General features: G+C 47.1%; 2 protein-coding genes across 2 annotated transcripts; both read right to left on the bottom strand.

The window, feature by feature from the left end:
- Positions 1-6,612, bottom strand: LOC106604388 (uncharacterized). Its single transcript, XM_014198962.2, has 5 exons — positions 6,438-6,612; positions 5,467-6,209; positions 3,771-5,296; positions 2,549-2,689; positions 1-2,212 (listed from the first exon to the last, which is right to left on the bottom strand). Exons 1-4 carry the CDS (start codon positions 6,564-6,566, stop codon positions 2,559-2,561), a joined length of 2,529 nt encoding a protein of 842 aa, XP_014054437.2. The 5' UTR covers positions 6,567-6,612; the 3' UTR covers positions 1-2,212; positions 2,549-2,558.
- Positions 6,587-24,795, bottom strand: LOC106604356 (centromere protein F). The gene is made up of 13 exons (XM_014198911.2): positions 24,532-24,795; positions 22,569-22,821; positions 21,946-22,142; positions 21,632-21,735; positions 21,375-21,439; positions 20,956-21,217; positions 14,860-15,059; positions 14,593-14,718; positions 14,127-14,255; positions 10,123-10,245; positions 9,723-9,858; positions 6,702-9,337; positions 6,587-6,610 (listed from the first exon to the last, which is right to left on the bottom strand). Exons 2-13 carry the CDS (start codon positions 22,728-22,730, stop codon positions 6,587-6,589), a joined length of 4,164 nt encoding a protein of 1,387 aa, XP_014054386.1. The 5' UTR covers positions 22,731-22,821; positions 24,532-24,795.
- Between the last annotated feature and the right edge of the window lie 1,208 nt (positions 24,796-26,003).

Genomic DNA, 26,003 nt, shown 5'->3' with positions numbered 1-26,003 from the left:
TTTAGATCAACCTTTTTAATCTATCTTCTTCAACAGCGACACAAAGCATCAATAGCGATACATTCACATAAAAGTGTCACATACAGGGGAAAGAATCCAGTGTGTTCTGCTTGGACTCCTTGGACTAGTCCCACCACCCAGAGATCCCAGATAACTCAGCTAGGGGTGTGTTCAGAAGGCTAATGAATGGTACTGTAACAGCCCATACGTGTTCTAGAACACACGCCAGGCTTCCACAATCTAGAGAAGACATGGTTGTTGCTACAGGCTACATGTATCATGTCGGTAGTGACAGAAAGCACGTGTAGCTAACTACGTACATCAAGTTAAAAGTCACGCCACAATGTATTAACCTGTCATTTCTATCAGAGCCAATGGCTGTTAACTTATTTCGTTTTGTGTTAAAAACAAATAGAAGGCGTTTTGAGATTTTTAGACCACAACAAAACCAATAACAACTCACATTCATCTTAGTACCATGCAGTAACGCTGTAATACACCTCAGCTCTGAAAGAAGGTCGGAGTGGATTTGGAATGGAGGAAGGTTTCGTTCACAAAACATTAAGAACACCTTCCTAATATTGAGTTGCTCTCCCCTTTGACCTCAGAACAGCCTCACTTTGTTGGGGCAGGGGGATGCTGGCCCATGTTGACTCCAACGCTTCCCACAGTTGTATCAAGTTGTCTGGATGTCCTTTGGGTGGTGGACCATTCTTGATACACACAGGAAACTGTTGAGTGTGAAAACAGCAGTGTTGCAGCACCTACTACCATACCCCGTTCAAAGGCACTTCAATATGTTATCTTGCCCATTCACCCTCAATGGCACACATACACAATTGAGTCATTTAGCAGATGCTTTTATCCAGAGCGACATAGTGGTGAGTGCATACATTTTTATATTTTGTTTGTACTGGTCCCCCCGTGGGAATCAAACCCACAAACCTGGCGTTGCAAGTGCCATGCTCTACCAACTGAGCCACACGGGACCACAATCAATGTCTCAATTTTTTCAAGGATTTAAAATCCTTCTTCAACCCGTCTCCTCCCCTTCATCTACACTGATTGAAGTGGATTTAACAGGTGACATCAATACGGGATCATAGGTTTCACCTGGATTCACCTGGTCAGTCTATGTCATGGAAAGAGTTCTTCATGTTTTGTATACAAGCGCACACACTTCCTCAAAGCACACCAATGAGGGTGGCAGTACCAAGATTACATTTAAGATGCTATAAATTTGTTTTGATATACAATCCCTTAAGTTAATATTGTTTCAAACCAGGGCAGTTTATTAATGCAACTGAAAATATAGAAACCTAAGGCACAATCACTAACGTGCACGGAAAATCTATCCCCCCCCCAAAAATCTAATATATTAAATCTAGGAAAAACAAAAAGTAAAAAAAAAGCTGACTAAACCTGCACAATTTAAATAGTGTATCTAAAAATAAAAATAAACTACCTCACTCGTGTGTTTGGCACTTGTGTAAATTCAAGAGCACAGCGTGAGGGTGCCATTTTTAAAAAGGTCTCTGAGTATAAAGAGAGAGAGAAATGAATAGGGAAAGGCCAGAGAGGGGAAGAGGGAGAGAAGGAGCGCTCCCAGTGGATGACCATACAAGGAGAGGAAACACGCTCAGGTTAGGTTGAGTCATACACAGGCTAATATTGAGAAAACATAACGACCAGACATCATCCTACACATGCAGTACGTACTCATCCGTGTAGTTTTGTAGAAACCGACACGCGCTCCCTCAAATGTACACCCACTGCTTATAAAAGCCGATATGAACACACACACTAAAACATTCAACAGTCTATAAATAAGACTATTCAAATGAAAATTCAAGTTTTCACAACAGGCAATGGACCATGGACTAACTAACATAGCTTATAAAAATTAAATAAAAACAAGGCACCATTTCTCATTTGAACCACAACAAGGAAATGTGAACCAGTAGATTTGTAAAGAACAGTACTGTAGTAGGTGCATAGAAACCAATGAGCCTCTGTGAAACTCAATGAAAGGTCTTGTCTTCAACGTCAGCAGGGGACAGTTGTCCGTCTTCAGGTGTTTCAGTACATAGAGATGAAACGGTTTTATTTGGGTCAGTACATCAGGGCAGGACGTGGGGGTCAGTACACAGCCGGTCCAGTGAAATTAACTCTTTCTCCTCTGATGGTCTTCCAGTGGATCTGTACAAACACGCTGACACACGGCATAAACAAATACACTCAACCATATGTGGAACTTGGGAACCCACACAGGAGAGACAGAGGGGGATTGCCATGGGGGACAAGACGATTAAGTCAGTCATATGTGGAACTAGTTAATGTCATCTCCACATGAAACGGCCTTTCTAAAGACAACATTATGAACTACAGACTTTGTATAATCTATCAGGATCACATAGTAGTTTACATTACGACTACACAAGCCTTGTGATAATTGTGAAATACGTGCTGAACGTAAACTGTGTGATGATGCAGCTGTTATTTGTGTGACTGGTGGAGATATTAGGTTCTAAGGGGCTAAACGCTTCACCTGTTGGGGGTTAATCAGGGTCCTCCTGCCCCCCCTCACTCTGGCCGGGATCTCTCTGGGGACGGGGCATAGCAGCAGTACCCAGGAGCCCCCTCCTCACAATGTACGGACAGCCTAGACCACTGGGAATATCAGCAAAACCTGGAGAAGGAGGGAGAAGGAGCAATGTGAACATTTAGTACTGTTTATATAATGCTAGTGGGAGGTGGTATGTTTACTAGGGGTGCTAGGAGGAAGACACAGTACCAGTCGAAAGTTTAACGCCTACTCATTCAAAGGTTTTTCTTTATTTTTACTATTTTCTACATTGTAGAATAATAGTGACGACATCAAAACTATGAAATAACACATATAGAATCATGTAGTAACCAAACATTTGAGATTCTTCAAAGTAGCCACCCTTTGCCTTGATGACAGCTTTGCACACCCTTTGCATTCTCTGAAACCAGCTTCATGAGGTAATCACCTGGAATGCATTTCAATTAGACATAGGTTGATACCATCTCACAGGTTAAGCTCATATCGGTTGTCTGTTTCGGTGTCTGTAAGTTCTGATGGAGAGTTGGTTTGGTTAGAGTGGTTGATGCTTTGACAGGCTGTCATAGCAAGTATGGGCCAGTTGTAACTAGGGGAAAATACAAACACAGATCTTTTGATAACCCACAGTGGTAAAGAATGGAGAGCTGATTTTAACAGTATAGGCTTCACCTCTGGCCAATAGTAACAACGCCCTTAGCTGTGACATTCAAATACACAGCATCAACACCACCACCCCGTCCCCTCTCCTCACCTTTCATAACCACCTCAGGCAGGCCGTAGGGTTCGTATTCCGTATCATCAACACATCAACACCACCACCCCGTCCCCTCTCCTCACCTTTCATAACCACCTCAGGCAGGCCGTAGGGGTTCGTATTCCGTATCATCAACACATCAACACCACCACCCCGTCCCCTCTCCTCACCTTTCATAACCACCTCAGGCAGGCCGTAGGGGTTCGTATTCCGTATCATCAACACATCAACACCACCACCCCGTCCCCTCTCCTCACCTTTCATAACCACCTCAGGCAGGCCGTAGGGTTCGTATTCCGTATCATCAACACATCAACACCACCACCCCGTCCCCTCTCCTCACCTTTCATAACCACCTCAGGCAGGCCGTAGGGTTCGTATTCCGTATCATCAACACATCAACACCACCACCCCGTCCCCTCTCCTCACCTTTCATAACCACCTCAGGCAGGCCGTAGGGTTCGTATTCCGTATCATCGTACGCTGCAGACATCAGAGACCGGTTACGACGGATCCGCTCCGCCAGACGGGCTGGGTCGGCAGGGATCGGGAAGGACCCAGAAAACAACATCCTGTCCCCCTCGGCCATCTGGACTGGTGACACAGGGGGTGATTCTGTGGGTTCTTCATCATTCTCCTCCTCTTCCTCCGACTGTGTGTATACGTGGTGGGTTTCTGGTAGGGCGCCTGTTGCTCTCCCCTCCTCTCTCTGAGAGCTGGTACTACTCACCTCTACAGAGCTCAATTGCTCTTGACCAGTCCATCCTGCTGGTATGACCTTTGAACTCAGAAACTTGGTCTCCACTATCGTTCTCTCAGTTTGCCACTCTGATGTAGTGGTGACTTTTCTACGGACCGAGGAGTGATTTTTATTCTCAACAGCAGTGGAGATTGGTTCCTCTTGATGGTGACTGGGATGGTTGGTTTCAGAGGACTGTGCTTCAGTGGATTGAGCCTCAACGAGAGACAGAGTGGGGAACTCTTTGTTATCTAGTTCTATGATGTCTAGATTGTGCCTAGAGACCATTTCTTTGGTCTGGGTCTCATCTGTTGCTCTGGGAGTGTTTGGATTGGTCTTGTTTTCTGAATCATCTTGGTTAGCGTGCTCTGTTGCCTTGGTCTGGGTCTCATCTGTTGCTCTGGGAGTGTTTGGATTGGTCTTGTTTTCTGAATCATCTTGGTTAGCGTGCTCTGTTGCCTTGGTCTGGGTCTCATCTGTTGCTCTGGGAGTGTTTGGATTGGTCTTGTTTTCTGAATCATCTTGGTTAGCGTGCTCTGTTGCCTTGGTCTGGGTCTCATCTGTTGCTCTGGGAGTGTTTGGATTGGTCTTGTTTTCTGAATCATCTTGGTTAGCGTGCTCTGTTGCCTTGGTCTGGGTCTCATCTGTTGCTCTGGGAGTGTTTGGATTGGTCTTGTTTTCTGAATCATCTTGGTTAGCGTGCTCTGTTGCCTTGGTCTGGGTCTCATCTGTTGCTCTGGGAGTGTTTGGATTGGTCTTGTTTTCTGAATCATCTTGGTTAGCGTGCTCTGTTGCCTTGGTCTGGGTCTCATCTGTTGCTCCGGGAGTGTTTGGATTGGTCTTGTTTTCTGAATCATCTTGGTTAGCGTGCTCTGTTGCCTTGGTCTGGGTCTCATCTGTTGCTCTGGGAGTGTTTGGATTGGTCTTGTTTTCTGACTCATCTTGGTTAGCGTGCTCTGTTGCCTTGGTCTGGGTCTCATCTGTTGCTCTGGGAGTGTTTGGATTGGTCTTGTTTTCTGAATCATCTTGGTTAGCGTGCTCTGTTGCCTTGGTCTGGAGCTCTGAGGTTTGGAAAACATCTTTGGTGATGTCTGCTTCTTCACCATCTTCCCCATGTTCATTGGTCTGTTTTTCCGTCTCTTGGGGATGTGTAGATTTGTTCATTCTGGATGGGTTTTGGAGACTCTTTGCTTCAGGAGAATTGCAGTGATGCAGTCTGGACCAATAAAAAAAAAAGATCAATCAAATTTAAATTCAAACTTTGAAATCTCCATAGACAGAACATGAAAACTGCTCATCACAGAAACTGTTACAACCAACTCATAATAACAAAAACCGGTCATTGTAATTGTCAATCAAGAATTTGTGCGTAGCCCCTGTGTGTACCTTGAGGCCAGGGTCCTCCCATACAGTCTACTGGAGGTACAGGAGAGAAGCAGCTCATCCTCTCTGATCACCGTCACACTGCTGTGTTGGCCAGGGCTGAGGGTAGCAGTGTTGTGTCCAGGCCTGAGGGTAGCAGTGTTGTGGCCAGGGCTGAGGGTAGCAGTGTTGTGGCCAGGGCTGAGGGTAGCAGTGTTGTGGCCAGGGCTGAGGGTAGCAGTGTTGTGTCCAGGCCTGAGGGTAGCAGTGTTGTGGCCAGGGCTGAGGGTAGCAGTGTTGTGTCCAGGCCTGAGGGTAGCAGTGTTGTGTCCAGGCCTGAGGGTAGCAGTGTTGTGGCCAGGGCTGAGGGTAGCAGTGTTGTGTCCAGGCCTGAGGGTAGCAGTGTTGTGTCCAGGCCTGAGGGTAGCAGTGTTGTGTCCAGGCCTGAGGGTAGCAGTGTTGTGTCCAGGCCTGAGGGTAGCAGTGTTGTGTCCAGGCCTGAGGGTAGCAGTGTTGTGTCCAGGCCTGAGGGTAGCAGTGTTGTGTCCAGGCCTGAGGGTAGCAGTGTTGTGTCCAGGCCTGAGGGTAGCAGTGTTGTGTCCAGGCCTGAGGGTAGCAGTGTTGTGTCCAGGCCTGAGGGTAGCAGCGGTGAGGTCCTCTGGGTCTAGACAGAGGGGCTGGGCCATCAGCCTCCACACTGTCAGCTCCTCAGCCTGCCTCTGGTTCTCCTCAGAGAGAGACTGCAGTTCAGCCTGCAGCATCACCACCTGGACAGGAGGAGAGAGAGAGAGAATAACATTCAGGAGATGTTCAAAGTAATAAGATACAGATTTATTCAAAATAGCTGGCTTGTATATAGCATTCTGTAGTAGTAGCATTCTGTTGTGGATGTTTACAACCATATGCTTAAGATATGGGGGGAAATTGTTCAAGTATTTACAGCAAGTTACATTGATAACTATGTTCACAGTAAGAGTTAGAGTACAGAAACCTACCTGCATCTCTAGGCAGGTGATCTGGAGTGGAGCCAGTGGAGTAGAGTCTAGTAGAGTCTCATCCCCTGCCTCCATCTCCTTCACTCCTTCAGACTCTACTGCCCCTCTCTCCTCATCCCCTGCCTCCATCTCCTTCACTCCTTCAGACTCTACTGCCCCTCTCCCCTCATCCCCTGCCCCCATCTCCTTCACTCCTTCAGACTCTACTGCCCCTCTCTCCTCATCCCCTGCCCCCATCTCCTTCACTCCTTCAGACTCTATTGCCCCTCTCCCCTCATCCCCTGCCCCCATCTCCTTCACTCCTTCAGACTCTACTGCCCCTCTCCCCTCATCCCCTGCCCCCATCTCCTTCACTCCTTCAGACTCTACTTCACAAGTCGCTGGTAGTGTTGTGTTACTGACAGAACTAGTTTCTCGGTCTGTGTTTGCCACATCTGGAAGTGTCAGTTTCAGCAGTTCGTTGTTCTGTTTTAGAGACTGCAGCTCTACAGCCAAACCCTCTCCTCCGCTATCTTGTCTCTCCTGTTCACTGGTGTCTTCTGGCCTGTTGATAGGACCAGAAGCTTTCTCCAGCTCTGCAGTAAGACATGAGTTCTCAGTCCGGGTTACACTCGGGTCTCTCTGGAATAGCTGGAACTCCTTGGTTGAATGTTGTTCTTCACTACGAATGTGTTTCATCTCAGAACTCTCAGACGGTTCCATCTGCCCTTTGGAACATGCTACAGTTAAACTGTCAGATTTGAATTTCTCTTGGTTTCTCGTTTCGTCACTCCTGCCTGGCTGGGCAGAAACCTTATAATCCACCATCTTCTCTGTATTATGTTCAGCAGGATGGCTACCCAGAGTGGTACTGCTATCTGTTACATCATGCCATTCAGTGACACAGTTTTTCTGTGGAGTGGTCAGCTGACCTCCCTCATCACAAAGTGTAGAGGAAGCCTGGGTAGTGTTCAGTGGTTTCATTGTTATGTCTGTAGTCTCTTCTATCCCGGAGGCAGACTCATTCTGAGCGCTATGTGTGATCTGTTGTATATCTGTGTAATGGTCAGCCTGCTGAGGGGTTATAGTTACCCTACTGTCCTTTATCTCCTCCTCTACCTCCTGTCTCTCTTCCTCCCGTCTATCTCTCTCATCCTCCCTTCTCTCTTTCTTCATCTCCGGTCTCTCCCTCTCCTGTCTGAGTATGGCCAGTTCTTCTCTGCAGCGCTGCAGTTCCTTTCCCTGCCTGAGAAGTCCGCCCTCCTTCTCCTGCAGCTCTGCCAGCAGGTCCTGGATGTGTCTGCTCTGGTGGTCGAAGGCCAAGGTCAGCTGCTGGGTCTGCCTGGTCACCTGGCTCTGTAAAGCCTCCAGCTTGGCCTGGGAGTGTATGGCTCGCCCAGCCTCCCTGGCACTCTCCCCCCGTAGACGCTCCACCTCCTGGGCTAGCTCTGAGGCAGAGAAGCCTGCACTCTGGAGCGCCAGTGGGGTTTTCTCCATGTCTGAGGGAGATACACCTCTCAGAGTGTCTTTATTGGTCTCTCCCTGGTCTGAGGAAGATATCCCTTTCTCGGCTTCCACAGTGGTTTCACCCAGCTCAGAGGCAGACATACCCCTCTGAGCCTCCACAATGGTCTCTCTCTCACCAATAGGTCTGGAGAGTTCTACCGCTTTGTTCAGAGTTCCTTCTTCCCGGATCAGATCAGCTGTTGTTGCCTGCGAGACAACAATGGTGGACTCACACAGGAGATGGTGCTGGTCTGGCGATGGTAGTAGCTTGTTGTCAGGGACAACAGTGTTGTTGTTGGAGTTAGAGGGGATGTCACGGTGCATGGTGAGATATGTCAGAGGGGTGTTTTTATCTACCATGTTCTTCCTTTCAAGACCTCCACGGTTCTTCAGCTCCTCCAACTCTGCCTGGAGCTCCTCCAGCTTCACAGTAAGTTCAATCGTTCCTTCGATCCCTTTGTTTTTCAATCTCTTCCTCTCCTCCTCCTTTTCCCTTTCTCTCTCCTCCTGTTCTATCAAGAGCTCAGTCTTCAACTCAGCCAGCTGCTTCTTTAGCTGGAGATTCAGCAGCATGCTTTCAGACTCCCGGTCCTCTCTCTCCCTCCCTTTCCTTTCCTCCACTCTCTCCCTGTCCTCTGCATCTCTTCTGACCTTTATCTCAAGTTCAGCCAGTGCCTCCTTCAACCTCCCCATCTCGGCCCTCTCCTCCTCCTCCTCCTCCGTCTCGGCTTGGGTCTTGGCTTGGGAGGCGTGTTTGCGGCTGAGCTGCTTGAGCTTGGTCCTGGCCTCGGCCTCTGCTCTGCGCTGGGTCTCCAGATCCTCCAGTCTCCTTTGTAACTCATCCTTAACGTCCTGCAGCTCTGAACGCAGCTCTCTGTTCTCCCTCTGTAGATCTCCCTCAGCCTTAGTGGTCTGGGCTCGGGGTTTGGAGTGGCTGGACAGGGTCTCGCTCTCATAGTCTGTGTCGGAGCTAGCGGAGCTGGTGAGGTGGGGACTGTGGTCTGTTGGAGAAAGAGAGCTCGGTGTGTTGAGTGTGTTTTTGTCCTTGGTGGATGCTTCCTTTCCAGGGATGCAGCCATCTACTACGGACTCTGCCTCGTCTTTTCTCTCCTCCCCCCTCCCTCCTGCCCGCTGTCGTTTTTCAGAGTCTGTGGATCCAAACGCAGTGATGTGTTCTGAGTCAATGCCCTCTCCAGGTTCTCTCTCTGTGGGGTACTTTGCTCTCCGTTCCTCATTTCCTCTCTCCTCTCCCTCCCTCACTCGCTCCTCTTTGGCAGGTCTGTTGGTCTGAGCCGAGGGTGTGTGTGGGGCGTGGCGGCCATGTCGTGGTGGTGAGACTGGGGAAAAGTTCTGTCCTGCAGGGCTAAACGGAACTGGAGTCATTGGAGCAGCAGAGGGCTGGACTGTCTTCTGGTCTGGAAAGGGGAATAGGGAAGGAAACAAGAGAGAAAAATATAAACTAAATGACTTATTATCATTCAAACTGGCATGTTAATTCAGCAAAATGTTACCAGAGAGAATCATTTGGATAATCAACCAAATATCATGAGTCAGGGTGTAATACCGCTGAAGGTCAGCAGGTGGCAGCAGTAACAAGGCTAGCTTGTGCAGCTTAAAGGAAGTTAGTGAGGGGAAAAAAGTATTCTGAAAGTCATGAACAGTTTGGTGTAGGATTTCACTCTTTTGTTAACTCAAACTTCTTAACCTTAAGAAGACAACAGCATTGTCTATCGTCTCTTTTCATAAAGGGTAAACACCCCATTATCAACAACAGCTCTCTCCTCCTCCCACCCTCCTCACCTTCTAGTTCTTTGAGGTGTCGGAGGGCCTCAGCCAGATCCTCAGCCAGATTCTTCACCTCCTCCTCCAGTCCCCTCTCTCTCCTCCTGTTCTGCTCCAGAGTTACATTCAACCCCTCCCTCTCACGCACCGTCTCCTATCGGAAAGCAACACATTCACATGCACACAGTCAATAACTATGTAATAACTATGCAATATCAACTATATAAACAACTTTTAATAACCACATATTCTTTCTGTAACAGAAACCAATTCTATAGCAATAACATATTGACTTAAACAGATACTGCTAAATGATTCAGTGACTTCATAACGCGGCCAGTGCTTAGTTCATGCATAATAGATTGACATGTCTAGACTAAGGACACAACAGTCTGTTCATAATTTTGTGTGTGTATACCGTTAGTTTGGTTTGTGTTTGGGTCTCTTTCTTCTGGCTCTCCTTCAATTCCCCCTCAGTCCATTTGACTTTCTCTTTCAGAGCGTCTACATCCCTCTCCAACGCCTGCTTCTGAAGGGACACCTGGGAGAGACATGAGGGACAGGAATATTACTCCATCATGGAGGAAGGAAGTACTCACTAAGGAAAAGGTGGGGACTGGGAAAGGCTATGAGAATATCACATATAAAAGGTAGTAGAAATAGGAACTCTTGAGGAAAGGGCAGGAGGCCAGCGGAGAGGAAACAATGGAAGGACGGGTAGGAGAGGAGAGGAGCTGGGAAAAGAGAGGGTCGCGTCGCGTCCCCCTAAAGGACCGGTCGCGTCGCGTCCCCCTAAAGGACCGGTCGCGTCCCCCTAAAGGACCGGTCGCGTCGCGTCCCCCTAAAGGACCGGTCGCGTCGCGTCCCCCTAAAGGACCGGTCGCGTCGCGTCCCCCTAAAGGACCGGTCGCGTCGCGTCCCCCTAAAAGACCGGTCGCGTCGCGTCCCCCTAAAGGCCCGGTCGCGTCCCCCTAAAGGACCGGTCGCGTCGCGTCCCCTAAAGGACCGGTCGCGTCGCGTCCCCCTAAAGGACCGGCCGCGTCGCGTCCCCCTAAAGGACCGGTCGCGTCGCGTCCCCTAAAGGACCGGTCGCGTCCCCCTAAAGGACCGGTCGCGTCGCGTCCCCCTAAAGGACCGGCCGCGTCGCGTCCCCCTAAAGGACCGGTCGCGTCGCGTCCCCCTAAAGGACCGGTCGCGTCGCGTCCCCCTAAAGGACCGGTCGCGTCCCCTAAAGGACCCGGTCGCGTCGCGTCCCCCTAAAGGACCGGTCGCGTCGCCCTAAAGGACCGGTCGCGTCGCGTCCCCCTAAAGGACCGGTCGCGTCGCCCTAAAGGACCGGTCGCGTCCCCCTAAAGGACCGGTCGCGTCCCCCTAAAGGACCGGTCGCGTCCCCCTAAAGGACCGGTCGCGTCGCGTCCCCTAAAGGACCGGTCGCGTCGCGTCCCCCTAAAGGACCGGTCGCGTCCCCCTAAAGGACCGGTCGCGTCCCCCTAAAGGACCGGTCGCGTCGCGTCCCCCTAAAGGACCGGTCGCGTCGCGTCCCCCTAAAGGACCGGTCGCGTCGCGTCCCCCTAAAGGACCGGTCGCGTCGCCCTAAAGGACCGGTCGCGTCGCGTCCCCCTAAAGGACCGGTCGCGTCCCCTAAAGGACCGGTCGCGTCCCCCTAAAGGACCGGTCGCGTCCCCTAAAGGACCGGTCGCGTCCCCCTAAAGGACCGGTCGCGTCGCGTCCCCCTAAAGGACCGGTCGCGTCGCGTCCCCTAAAGGACCGGTCGCGTCGCGTCCCCCTAAAGGACCGGTCGCGTCCCCCTAAAGGACCGGTCGCGTCCCCCTAAAGGACCGGTCGCGTCCCCCTAAAGGACCCGTCGCGTCCCCCTAAAGGACGCGTCGCGTCCCCCTAAAGGACGCGTCGCGTCCCCCTAAAGGACGCGTCGCGTCCCCCTAAAGGACGCGTCGCGTCCCCCTAAAGGACGCGTCGCGTCCCCTAAAGGACGCGTCGCGTCCCCCTAAAGGACGGTCGCGTCGCGTCCCCTAAAGGACCGGTCGCGTCGCGTCCCCCTAAAGGACCGGTCGCGTCGCGTCCCCCTAAAGGACCGGTCGCGTCGCGTCCCCCTAAAGGACCGGTCGCGTCGCGTCCCCCTAAAGGACCGGTCGCGTCGCGTCCCCCTAAAGGACCGGTCGCGTCGCGTCCCCCTAAAGGACCCGTCGCGTCGCGTCCCCCTAAAGGACCCGTCGCGTCGCGTCCCCCTAAAGGACCCGTCGCGTCGCGTCCCCCTAAAGGACCGGTCGCGTCCCCCTAAAGGACCGGTCGCGTCCCCCTAAAGGACCGGTCGCGTCCCCCTAAAGGACCGGTCGCGTCGCGTCCCCCTAAAGGACCGGTCGCGTCCCCCGAAAGGACCGGTCGCGTCCCCTAAAGGACCGGTCGCGTCCCCTAAAGGACCGGTCGCGTCCCCTAAAGGACCGGTCGCGTCCCCCTAAAGGACCGGTCGCGTCGCGTCCCCTAAAGGACGCGTCGCGTCCCCCTAAAGGACGCGTCGCGTCCCCCTAAAGGACGCGTCGCGTCCCCCTAAAGGACCGGTCGCGTCGCGTCCCCCTAAAGGACCGGTCGCGTCGCGTCCCCCTAAAGGACCGGTCGCGTCGCGTCCCCCTAAAGGACCGGTCGCGTCGCGTCCCCCTAAAGGACCCGGTCGCGTCGCGTCCCCCTAAAGGACCGGTCGCGTCGCGTCCCCCTAAAGGACCGGTCGCGTCCCCCTAAAGGACCGGGTCGCGTCCCCCTAAAGGACCGGTCGCGTCCCCTAAAGGACCGGTCGCGTCCCCTAAAGGACCGGTCGCGTCCCCTAAAGGACCGGTCGCGTCCCCCTAAAGGACCGGTCGCGTCCCCCTAAAGGACCGGGTCGCGTCCCCCTAAAGGACCGGTCGCGTCGCGTCCCCCTAAAGGACCGGTCGCGTCGCGTCCCCTAAAGGACCGGTCGCGTCGCGTCCCCCTAAAGGACCGGTCGCGTCCCCCTAAAGGACCGGTCGCGTCCCCCTAAAGGACCGGTCGCGTCCCCCTAAAGGACCGGTCGCGTCCCCCTAAAGGACCGGTCGCGTCCCCCTAAAGGACCGGTCGCGTCCCCCTAAAGGACCGGTCGCGTCGCGTCCCCCTAAAGGACCGGTCGTGTCCGTCTAAAGCTACACACCAGGCAGAGAGATGGGGAAACTATCAAATCCATCAGATACATAGCAAACTACACGTAAACATGATCAAATGTTTCTTGCTTACATGATGTAACACTCAAAACATTGGATACACTTCCATGCCATGGATAAAAACAACTAATGGATACCCCTACCAATTGATGAACCAATTTGAGGTTTATCAATTTGTGCAATGTCACTGTTGTGGAATTCACTGGTCTGGAATACACATGCTTATATTCCCCATGCTCAGACAAAGCCCTACAACCATTTGTCCGTTTAACAAGCATAACCACTTTAAAAGCAACACGTGAGCAGATTAAAAAGCTTATCAATAATTCAATATTATGTCAATCTGATTTGAGGCAGCTAGCTAAACCATATGAACTGTAGCTCTATTGTGTTCAGTGTGGATTGGAGAGTGAGGAAGAGAATGGTTGTGTCCCCAAATGGCACCCTATTCCCCATCTATGTGCCCTGGTTAAAAGAAGTGCACTATTAAGGGGAAAGGGTGCCATTTGGGACGAAACCAATGAATTCCGTATCAGATTGAACTAGATTAGATACATTACTGCGGTCAGGCCTGCCTTTACTAGACTGTGGTGACTGACAGAAGGAACTGAAAGTGATTTATTGTCAGTAAGTATTAAGTATCACCTGTGAGCCTGGAATAACCAGCATCTCTTTTACGGTAACGTGCAACCATTTTGAAATGCACACCAATAACATCACACCATTCATGCACCTCCACATGCTCTTCCAGCGTCTAGTGGAAGTAACCCTCATGCCTCCACCCACTCCCACCAACCCTCCTTGGATGAGAATGATGACTACGTCAAGGCGAGTTATGTTTCCCAGAAGACAACAGCACATCAAGTCAAAGGTTCTGAACAGTCAGTCAGTCAGACCAGTATTACCTTCCCCGCTCAACACTCCACTGGGACAAACCAAGAGGGGAGGAAAATACACCGAGAGAGAGACAGAGACAGAGAGAGAAGAGAGGAAGCAAAAAAAGAAAACAAGCAAGGTCAAGAAAGAAGAGAAACATTAGTTCATTGACCTTGAAAGAAGAGAAACATTAGTTCATTGACCTTGAGAGCAGCACATAACTGAACTCCTTTGTGAGAGAGAGAAACAGAGAGAGCGAGCAAGAGAACAAGAGGCAAGAAAGTAGAACAAAGAGTTCAGACAAGACATTTTGAAACCCAGAGATATGAAAACAGTGAAATAAAGACTGTGTGTGTACCTTCTCAGACTGGGCCTGTAGTGTGTTGTGTAGTGTTCTGGCCTGCTGGACCTCCTGGTTCAGTTTGTTAACATCCAGCTGGTGCTGTTTCTCCACAGACTGACACTCTTTCTGCAGCTCCAACAAGTCCTGCAATACACCCAACATCATGGGCATCATCAGTAGAGTAGACAGGATCCCGAACTCTGTCCCAAATGGCACCCTATTCTCTACTATGTAGTGCACTACCCTATTTGCTCGGGTCAAAAGTAGTGCTCTACATAGGGAATAGAGAGCCATTTGGGACACAAGCCTGGATAATGTTTTAATAACCGGATGCTTTGACACTTTGAACTCACAATACACGCACGAAATAGACACTAGACTTTTCCCCACATCACCTTCCACACCGTCACACCTGGGTGTGTAGCTGCAGGGGCGTATGAGACCCTCAGACGCACACACAGCCTCTCTCCCCTCTCCTCACCCTCTGGTGTTGTTTGTCCAGGTCTCTGGTGCGTTGCTGGTGCTGCAGACGGCTGCTCTCAGTGTTCTGTCTCTGACACTTCAGTTCCTCCTGCAGCTGCTTCACACGCTGCTCCAACGACTGGGCCTGGAGAGGAGACACAGTAAAACAATGTGACAGGTATGACTGTGTCGCTCTGCCTTGCCAGTCACACTCTTAAGTGCAGTCTGTGTTTGGCAGTCACTCACGTCTTCGTGTTTCATGCAGTGTTAGTGTGTGCATCCGTACCCGTTCGCTCTCCTGTGAGATGCGCGTGTGAGCGAGGCTCAGTTCGTCCTTGGCCCTCTGTAGACTTTGTTCTCTGATGGTTAAGTCTTTCCTGGCGTTGGCTAGAGCATCCTGGGTCTGTCTGAACCGCTCACACTCAGCCTTCAGCTCCCCTTGTAGGTCACGCATACGCCCCTGCAGCTCTGCTACACACCCCGACACTGGGAGAGATGGAGAGAGAACGTTCCCCGTTTGCTTTGGCATTTAGGCAATGTGACTGTGCCTTTCTTACACATTTCATGTCAACAAAGGGTTGTGAATTACTATAAGTTGAGAGGGTGTTCGGGATTCATAGTCGATACGTAGTGTTCCGCTGTAACATGTTGAGAATGTAAACAGGGAAGTGATTGATTTATCAGATAGCTGTCAGATTGACTGTGAGAACGACTAACACACGGATTAACACTGTAGCTGTGGCGACTATTGATTATTGTGAAAGTAGGACGATCCATCCAGAATGACTAATGGGAGTGAGTCAACTGTCAAGGCACGATCAGCTCTGTTTCCACAATGCCCTTTACTCTAGTTTAGAGTTCCACAATTTCAACAGATTCTAAGTCATGTGAAATCCATTTTGAGCTCATTTCAAAGTACATTTGAGCAGTCTTGTCTCCTCTGTTGAGGAACACAGTGTCTGTACTGAAAGGCTAGTAATTCAATGTGTCTAGAGCCATACAGGATGACACAAAGCCCATTACGGCAGCCAGCGTCTACCGACCAGCATGGAAAACAATGGGGGGGGGATTCAGGCTAAACACACTGATGTCTCTGATTACACACTGTCTGACTCACACCTAAAGTAAACATTGGCTCTCTCTCTGCCCCTCCTACTGTCAAAGGAAGCTAGCAGTTTTTACTGATTTAATTTTAACTGCATCCTTCCTGCTCTAACCAGCACTCAAAAAACAAATACAGCCCATATATAATTGGCCGACTAATGGAAAACAAATACAACCCATATATTATTGGCCGTCTAATGGAAAACAAATACAACCCATATATTATTGGCCATCTAATGGAAAACAAATACAACCCATATAATATTGGCCATCTAATGGAAAACAAATACAACCCATATATTATTGGCCGTCTAATGGAAAACAAATACAACCCATATATTATTGGCCATCTAATGGAAAACAAATACAACCCATGTACAGTTGAAGTCGGAAGTTTACATACACTTAGGTTGGAGTCATTAAAACTCGTTTTTAAACCACTCCACAAATTTCTTGTTAACAAACTATAGTTTTGGCAAGTCGGTTAGGACATATACTTTGTGCATGACACAAGTCATTTTTCCAACAATTATTTACAGACAGATTATTTCACTTATAATTCAATGTATCACAATTCCAGTGGGTCAGAAGTTTACATACACTAAGACGACTGTGCCTGTAAACAGCTTGGAACATTCCAGAAAATTATGTCATGCTTTAGAAGCTTCTGATAGGCTAATTGACATCATTTGAGTCAATCGGAGGTGTACCTGTGGATGTATTTCAAGGCCTACCTTCAAACTCAGTTCCTCTTTGCTTGACATCATGGGAAAATCTAAATAAATCAGCCAAGACCTCAGAAAAAAAATTGTAGACCTCCACAAGTCTGGTTCATCCTTGGGAGCAATTTCCAAAACGCATGAAGGTACCACGTTCATCTGTACAAACAATAGTACGCAAGTATAAACACCATGGGACCACGCAGCCGTCATACCGCTCAGAAAGGAGACGCGTTCTGTCTCCTAGAGATGAACGTACTTTGGTGCGAAAAGTGCAACAGCAAAGGACCTTGTGAAGATGCTGGAGGAAACAGGTACAAAATGATCTACATCCACAGTAAAACGAGTCCTATATCGACATAACCTGAAAGGTCACTCAGCAAGGAAGAAGCCACTGCTCCAAAACCACCATAAAAAAGCCAGACTATGGTTTGCAACTGCACATGGGGACAAAGATCGTACTTTTTGGAGACATGTCCTCTGGTCTGATGAAACAAAAATAGAACTGTTTGGCCATAATGACCATCGTTATGTTTGGAGGAAAAAGGGGGACGCTTGCAAGCCGAAGAACACCATCCCAACCGCGAAGCACGGGGGTGGCAGCATCATGTTGTGGGGTGCTTTGCTGCAGGAGGGACTGGTGCACTTCACAAAATAGATGGAGGAAAATTATGTGGATTGGTTGAAGCAACATCTCAAGACATCAGTCAGGAAGTTAATGCTTGGTTGCAAATGGGTTTTCCAAATGGACAGTGGCCCCAAGCATTCTTCCAAAGTTGTGGCAAAATGGCTTAAGGACAACAAAGTCAAGGTATTGGAGTGGCCATCACAAAGCCTTGACCTCAATCCAATAGAACATTTGTGAGCAGAACTGAAAAAGCGTGTGCGAGCAAGGAGGCCTACAAACCTGACTCAGTTACACCAGCTCTGTCAGGAGGAATGGGCCAAAATTCACCCAACTTATTGTGGGAAGCTTGTGGAAGGTTGCCTGAAACATTTGACCCAAGTTAAACAATTTAAAGGCAATGCTACCAAATACTAATTGAGTGTATGTAAACTTCTGACCCACTGGGAATGTGATGAAATAAATCACTCTACTATTATTCTGACATTTCACATTCTTAAAATAAAGTGGTGATCCTAACTGACCTAAGACATGGAATATTTACTAGGATTAAATGTCAGGAACTGTGAAAAACTGCGTTTAAATGTATTTGGCTAAGGTGTATGTAAACTTCCGACTTCAACTGTATTATTGGCCTACTAATGGGAAAACAAATTATCTGATTCTTGGAAATACTAGAGATGAGACCAGACACATCAGAATTGATCAAATATGGTCTCTAGTGCTGAGCAATTAGTGCTTTTTGAATTCGGTACCGTTTCGGTTGAGTTAAATAGTTATATACATACATACATACATACATACATACATACATACATACATACATACATACATACACACACACACACACACACACAACCGTTCAAAAGTTTGGGGTCACTTAGAAATGTCCTTGTAAATTACTATTGTAGCTGGAAACGGCAGATTTGTTATGGAATATGTACATTGGCGTACAGAGGCCCATTATCAGCAACCATCACTCCTGTGTTCCAATGGCACGGTATGTTAGCTAATCCAAGTTTATCATAGTTAAATGGTACCCGCAAAACACCAGTCTCAACGTCAACAGTGAAGAGGCGACTACGGGATGCTGGCCTTCTAGGCAGAGTTCCTCTGTCCAGTGTATGTGTTCTTTTGCCCATCTGAATCTTTTATTGGCCAGTCTGAGATATGGCTAGAAGGCCAGCATCCCAGAGTCGCCTCTTCACTGTTGACGTTGAGACTGGTGTTTTGCTGGTACTATTTAATGAAGCTGCCAGTTGAGGACTTGTGAGGCGTCTGTTTCTCAAACTAGACAATCTAATGTACTTGTCCTCTTGCTCAGTTGTGCACCGGGGCCTCCCACTCCTCTTTCTATTCTGGTTAGAGCCAGTTTGCGCTGTTCTGTGAAGGGAATAGTATACAGCGCTGTACGAGATCTTCAGTTTCTTGGCAATTTCTCACATGGAATAGCCTTCATTTGTCAGAATAAGAATAGACTGACGAGTTTCAGAAGAAAGTTCTTTGTTTCTGGCCATTTTGAGGCTGTAATCAAACCCACAAATGCTGATAATCAACTTGTCTAAAGGCCAGTTTTATTGCTTCTTTAACAAGAACAGTTTTTCAGCTGTGCTAACATAATTGCAAAAGGGTTTTATAATGATCAATTAGCCTTTTAAAATTATAAATTTGGATTAGCTAACAACGCACCATTGGAACACAGGAGTGATGGTTGCTGATAATGGGCCTCTGTACACCTATGTAGATATTCATTGTTTTTTTTTTAATCAGTCGTTTCCAGCTACAATAGTCATTTACAACATTAACAATGTCTACACTGTATTTCTGATCAATTTGATGTTATTTTAAAATGGACAAAAATGTTTCTTTCAAAAACAAGGACATTTCTAAGTGAGCCCAAACTTTTGAACGGTTGTGTATATTTTTCTTTTTATCACCATTTCAGAAGTTCTTCAAAGTAAATAAGGCATACTTTTATGACTGCTGAATAACAACTAGAAATCACTTAGATCATGTATTTTCAGCTAGATACCTCAAAGAAACTGCTATACCTGTCGATCGCACATTTTTCCATCTCTTCTCGTAGCAGCTGTAAACGAAACACAGACCGGACAAGTAGGCGCGACACGGATGATGGTCATTGTAGTTAATTACCACGTTTCCTGCACTAAACTATGTAAAACAGTGGTATTTTAACTTTTTCAGCATGGACACCATTTTCCCCTAAGAATTTCTTGTGACCCCACCACACCCTAAATCTAACGACAACATTAAACTGAATTTCGATTTTTACATCAACAAATAAACTTAAATCTATTGCATTTTTATCTCATCAAAATGAAAAGAAACCAATAAATACATTTACACAATAAAATTGCATCTTTCAAATTAGCTTTCTCAAAAACATGTGTATATTGTCCCATACAATAATCTGTACTAGTACATTTTGTTCCCCCATTATTATTATTGTTGTACAGTTTGACGACTCCACTGCAGTTGCCCCGCGACCCTGATTTTGAATACCACTGATGTAGAATAATGCCCTGACTACTACAGTGCACTCGGAAAGTACTCAGAGGCCTTGACTTTTTCCACATTTTGTTACGTTACAGCCTTTCTCTAAAATTGATGATATAAAACATTTCCTCAATCGACACACAATACCCCATAATGACAAAGCACAAACAGGTTTTTAGAAGAAAAAAAAAATGTAAAAACAGAAATACCTTATTTACATAAGTACTCAAACCATTGCTATAATACTAGACATTGAGCTCTGGTGCATCCTGTTTCCATTGATCATCCTTGAGATGTTTCTACAACTTGATTGGAGTCCACCTGAGGTAAATTCAATTGATTGGACATGATTTGGAAAAGAACACACCTGTCTATATAAGGCCCCACAATTGACAGTGCATGTCAGAGCAAAAACCTAGCCACGAGGGCAAAGGAATTGTCTGCAGAGCTCCGAGACAGGATTGTGTCGAGGCACAGATCTGGGGAAGGGTAAAAAAAAAAAAAATGCTGCAGCTTTGAAGGTCCGGTGAAGCACGGTGGCGGCAGTATCATGCTGTGGGGATGTTTTGCAGGGACTGGCAGACTAGTCAGGATTGAGGGAAAGATGAACAGAGCAAAGTACAGAGATATCCTTGATGAAAACCTGCTCCAGAGCGCTCAGGAACTCAGACTGGGGCGAAGGTTCACCTTCCAAAAGGACAACGACACTTAGCACACAGCCAAGACAATGCAGGAGTGGCTTTGGGACAAGTCTCTGAATGTCCTTGAGAGGCCCAGCAAGAGCCCGGACTTGAACCAGATCAAACATCTCTGGAGAAACCTGAAAATAGCTGTGCAGCGACACTTCCCATCCAACCTGACAGAGCTTGAGAGGATCTGCAGAGAAGAATGTGAGTAACTCCCCAAATACCCAAGAAGTCTCAAGGCTTTAATCACTACCAAAGTTGCTTCAACAAAGTACTGCGTAAAGGGTCTGAATACTTGCTTTGTCATTATGGGGTATTGTGTTTAGATTGATGAGGAAAAAAATACAATTTAATACATTTTTGAATAAGGCTGTAATGTAACAAAATGTGGAAAAAGTAAAGTGGTTTGAATACTTTCCGAATGCACTTTACATCGCACAGTTTGGACTTGATCTGATTTATTTCTAGAGAAACTGCACATTGAGCTAACAGATAAAAACAAATAGAATGCAAATAATTGAACCCACATCGGTCAATTAGTTAAATGAAAAAATATATATATATATCAAAATGTTAGTGAATCGCTCAGCACTACTGGCCTATGATCAACCTGTACTGTTGTGACACTATGATAAACCAAGGTGTTTGGAGTGGACTTTGACATCAGAGCACATCAATGATCTGTCAACAAGTGATAACACAGAGTGGTGTGGTGACAAAGTGACACATACTGTCTGTCTCTCTCCTGAGGTCCTTCACCATCCCACAATCCCCAGCTTCCTGGCCTCGTCTGACATCACTGGAGGAGGGGGGAGGAGGAGCGGGTCGTCCCCTGGTGGAAGGCTTTGGGTCTTCTCGTTCCCACGGAAACACAGCTGAGGGAGTGGAGGAGTCTGATTGGTGCGACAGGCGCCGGTGGGGCGTGCCCTTGGCTTGTTGTTGTGGGAACATAGGCGTGGGTGAGAATCCAGGTTCAGAGAATTTGAGCTGTTGCTGAAAGTGGGAAGAAAAAAATAGGGAGGGATGAAAACAAGTGCAGATATAGCACTGGGTTATAGCACTGTGAACCCATATGGTATGATGACAGAGAATACAGCGTGTTCAGAACATGTGTGGCTGAGAAGGCCTCAGTTTTAGGTATTGCACTCACTCTGCTGTGTGGTGCTTTATTGTCCCCCTCGCCTCTGTGTCCCTGCCTTTCCTCCTGTCTCCCACCTACAGGGATACAACACCCATAGTTCAGTTTCTCAGCAACACTCAGACTCAGCTAAGAAAGAGCTCTCCTGTCTTCCACAGCCTGAGACCAGGACCAAAGGGAGAGAAGACTAGGAGTGCCATGGGAGAAAATAGAAGGAAAATACTAAGAGAGAGCAGGAGGACATCAAGAGAGTGAGTAGAGTGCTGTACCATTGTGGTCCCATGGTGATGTCATACTCCAGCATGGGGTGGAAAACAACATGGAATCTCCAGAGCTGTTAGTGTTCTGTAACTTCTCTAGCTCTGCCTCCAACCTGCAAGAGAGAGAGAGAACATGGGAAACAAAGGACAGAAATATGTTTTAAAGCCAACCTTTGAACTGCACACACACACCCTCCTTCTGTGCATATAAACATAATAATAAAATGTATGCCACTCAGCAGTTCTTAATCTCAAACATTCCAAGACATGTTCCACTTCCCTACACACGTTAATTCAACACACACGTAGCTGCTGCTACTAACCGTTTGACCTCCTTTTCGAGGGTGTGTGTGAGGGTTCGTGCCGAGCCCAGCTGTCCCTCCAGTGAACACACCTGGGCCTGTTTCACTTGGAGATCCTGAGAGAGACGCTCCTGCGCACCCGCACCTGCCTGCACCTCCTCACGAGCCCCCTGTAACTCCCTCTGTACACACTGCAGCTCCCCGCGCACCTCCTCATACTGGAGAGGAGAGAGAAGGGCAGACAGAGGATAGATAACCCAATAATACCAGGAAATAAGCATTTAAAGAATACCAAGAAAAACTCTTTACTTACTGACATTCAAGTAGTATACAGACACTAGTTTGGGTGCCAGTCTGTTTCTACTTTTACCATCTTGGCATGACAACATAGCAATTGGATAAAAGCAACAACAGACTGGTGTTTAGGCTACTAACGACAAACATGACTAAAGCAAAAGGGTTTTCACAGCATAAGGAAAGAATGAGAGGAGAAGCATGTTAAATTACTATTAAACCAGCTGAGCAAAGTGCTGCATTGCTATTGTTCTTCTTACAGCTCAATCTCTTATCTATCTCTACTGTAATCATCACCTAACTCAGGTGACAACTTTTCTCTGCCTAACCTTGACTTGTTCGTACAGTACCTTGACAGTCTGTTTGTTTAGGGAGGTCTGTGTGCTGTCCAGCTGCAGCTGTTTCTGCTGTCTCTCTCTGTTCAGCCTCTCTTGCTGGACCTGCAGCTCCTTGACCTTCTGCAGGGACCGGCCAGACAGGCCCACCGTCCAGTCCTCCTCTGCCCAGCTCATCCCCTCCCGATCAGGGTAGATCTCTCAGACACCAGGGTTGGTACACTGGAGAACCAGCCTGGTAAGACCAATACGCCCCAGGAAGTTAAGGCTGGAATAGAAACACACAGTGACTTCAAAATGTAATAAAGTAGAAGAAAAATAAGAAGTAGATGAAGAAGAAACAAATAAGAAGAAAAATAAAGTGTGTGTAGGTGTGTCTCAGTCTGAACATGCTTCAGTCTATCATGAAGCTTGCCTTAGTTTGAACCGTGTAACCAAGGCTAGATCTCCTTTTTACAGTAGAGCTGTGGGGACTGGGGAGTGTGACTCAGTGTTTTCCTAGGAGACAGAGCTTGCCACTTTCCACCAGCACATCAACACAGACCTCCTCCTTCAGGGATAGGCCACTTTTCAGGAAGCATGATTCAAATACATCTTATTTGAATGTTTAGTCTTATATTTGTTTGTCTACACAACACATTTCCTGTAACACTGTGCGCATGTTTTCACTTTTGCAATAGCCTATGGGTTTGCCAGCTCCTCTGCTTTATAGCCATGACAATAACACAAACACAGAGGCAATGAGATACACAGACGGTTTGAGCCGAGGAATGAAGAAAATCCTGATTGAAGATCATGATCTAACCGAACCCATCATGGCTCAATCAAGTTCCTCCAGTCCCTCCATGCAAAGGCGTGTAGCTATGCACCCTGCGCCTCAGGCTACAAACGGATAGTCTGCGTCCCAATGGCATCCTATTCCCCATGTAGTGCAATACTTTTGACCAGGGGTCACAAAACTATTAGACTATATAGGGAATAGGATGCCATTTGGGACACAGACAGAGAGAGACAGGGAGCAGGAGGCAGGTCCTTGAAGAGAGAGGAGAATTTCCTGGTTGCCATTGCTCAATGTTATGTCATTGTTTACGTACAGTTTCTGTCTGTAAAGAATGAGTCAATGAAAAGCCAAATAAATAAAGGATGCTGGTTTGAACTGAACTGACAGCAGCTCAGACAGTATGTTTATTTAACTAGGCAAGTCAGTTAAGAACAAATTCTTATTTAAAATGACGGTAGAATCCTACACAATGATGACATGACAGTCACCTGCAGTGACAGTGATAGCGTTGAGAATGGCAATGTATGGCTGGCACTGCAATACTATTGTTTCAGTCTCTCTATCTAGTGTGACAACAATCCCATTGTGGTTAGAACGTAAAGTTGGCCTGGTCGCATGCTGCTTTTAAACCTTCCTACATGCTAGGTAGAGGCCATAGTGCAATCACAGCTCATCGTTCTGAAAATATTAATAGTATTTAGCTACAGCTAATCATAGCAACAGAGTTGCTGAAACTGAAAGGACCATGATGTGGCCCTTCCTAGGAAGTACTGTTTGACAAATAATGATGTGCTTAGGAGACAGCTGTGGCAACGTTGCTCAAACCAGCAAGACAGACACATATTTAGAATCGGTCTCTTGCCAGGATTGTCACTCGTCTTCAACAACTTGGATGAAATCTGGAAAGTGGAGGAAGACAATATTGTTGTCTGTTTGATTCCCTGAAAGAACACACCATGCAACACGCAATGGCATTGTTTTGAATATTCAAATAAGCTAGTTAGTTTTGAATCAACTTGTCTTTACTTTAGCTAGAAATGTAATCACAGCAGAGAGGAGTAAATACGGCTAGCCACCTAGACAGTATTGACAATTCTACACAGGCATTACTATGCAAGCAATGGAACTAACTAGTTAAATGAGCCAAACCAGACTAGCCGTTAGCCAGCTAGCCTCTAGCTCGCTATGATGACTTACCATTTATGTCGCAATCCTGTTTATATTGATGTGAAATCCAAATGCTCCAACGCGACAACTTCAGATACACTTCGGTTTGTTCCTTCACAGGTGGTGGAATACAAGTTTCATGTAACTATTTCAGCAGCCGCGTGTCTGATGATGGTTTCAAAATCTGTTAGCATTTCATTTCAACAACTGCATGCTAAAACCCGCGAGTCTCGTGCAGCCTGACAAGCCAACAAGAAAACGACTTGCGGTGAGAGGGGGGTCAGTGAGGTACCACCAGAACACAGGGACTAATGAAGGCCTCTTTGATGACACCTAGCGACGAAAGACGATTCTCTATGATTAAACTATTTTTAATGTATTTATTTAACCTTCACTTAACTAGGCAAGTCAGTTAAGAACAAATTCTTATTTACAATGACGGCCTACCAAAAGGCCTCCTGCGGGGACGGGGTTTAAAAATAAACATATAGGACAAAACATACATCAGGACACGAGAGACACCCCAACACTACATAAAGTGAGACCTAAGACAACATAGCATGGCAACAACACAGCATGGTAGAAACACCACATGACAACAACATGGTAGAAACCCGACATGGTAGCAGCACAAAACATGGTACAAACATTATTGGGCTGTGTGCACAAAGGCAAGGTAGAGACAACAATTCAATTCAAAGGGCTTTATTGGCATGGGAAACACATGTTTACATTGTCAAAGCAAGTGAAATAGATAATAAACAAATGTGAAATAAACAATCAGAAATGAACATTACACTCACAAAAGTTTCAAAGGAATAGAAACATTTAAAATGTAAATTACAGCTATGTACAGTGTTGTAATGATATGCAAAGAGTTAAGTACAAAACGAAAAATAAATAAACATAAATATGGGTTGTATTTACAATGGTGTTTGTTCTTCACTGGTTGCCCTTTTCAACAGGTCAGAAATCTTGCTGCTGTGATGGCACCCTGTGGTATTTCACCTAATAGAAATTTGATATTCAATTTGATATTCATTGTGGATCTGTGTAATCTGAGGGAAATATGTGTCTCTAATATGGTAATACATTTGGCAGGAAGTAAAAAAAATAAAAAAAAAAGGAAGTGCAGCTCAGTTTCCACCTCATTTTGTGGGCAGTGTGCACATAGCCTGTCTTCTTTTGAGAGCCAGTTCTGCCTACGGCGGCCCTACGGCTGCCTCTCTCAATAGCAAGGCTATGCTCACTGAGTCTGTACATTTTTATTTATTTATTTTACCTTTATTTAGCTAGGCAAGTCAGTTAAGAACAAATTCTTATTTTCAATGACGGCCTAGGAACAGTTAGTCAGAGCCTTCCTTAATGTTGGGTCAGTCACAGTGGGCAGGTATTCTGCCACTGTGTACTCTTTGTTTTGGGCCAAATAGCATTCCAGTTTGCTCTGTTGGTTAATTTTTTCCAATGTGTCAAGTAATTATATTTTAGTTTTCTCATGATTT

The sequence above is a fragment of the Salmo salar genome, chromosome ssa05, assembly GCF_905237065.1.
Source record: "Salmo salar chromosome ssa05, Ssal_v3.1, whole genome shotgun sequence".
Taxonomy (NCBI): domain Eukaryota; kingdom Metazoa; phylum Chordata; class Actinopteri; order Salmoniformes; family Salmonidae; genus Salmo; species Salmo salar.
The sequence above is the reverse complement of the archived record's forward strand: the minus strand, read 5'-3'. Positions and strand labels throughout refer to the sequence as shown.

Coding starts and splice junctions, on each gene's coding strand:
- LOC106604388 (XM_014198962.2), bottom strand. CDS start 6,566: ATGGAGGCAGGGGATGAGGAGAGAGGGGCAGTAGAGTCTGAAGGAGTG. Junction 6,210..6,437: donor TCACCTGCCTAGAGATGCAG/GTAGGTTTCTGT, acceptor CCTCCTGTCCAG/GTGGTGATGCTGCAGGCTGA. Junction 2,690..3,770: donor GCCTGAGGTGGTTATGAAAG/GTGAGGAGAGGG, acceptor CTCCTTCTCCAG/GTTTTGCTGATATTCCCAGT.
- LOC106604356 (XM_014198911.2), bottom strand. CDS start 22,730: ATGAGCTGGGCAGAGGAGGACTGGACGGTGGGCCTGTCTGGCCGGTCC. Junction 22,143..22,568: donor TAAACAAACAGACTGTCAAG/GTACTGTACGAA, acceptor TCTCCTCTCCAG/TATGAGGAGGTGCGCGGGGA. Junction 14,256..14,592: donor TGGACAAACAACACCAGAGG/GTGAGGAGAGGG, acceptor GGTGTATTGCAG/GACTTGTTGGAGCTGCAGAA.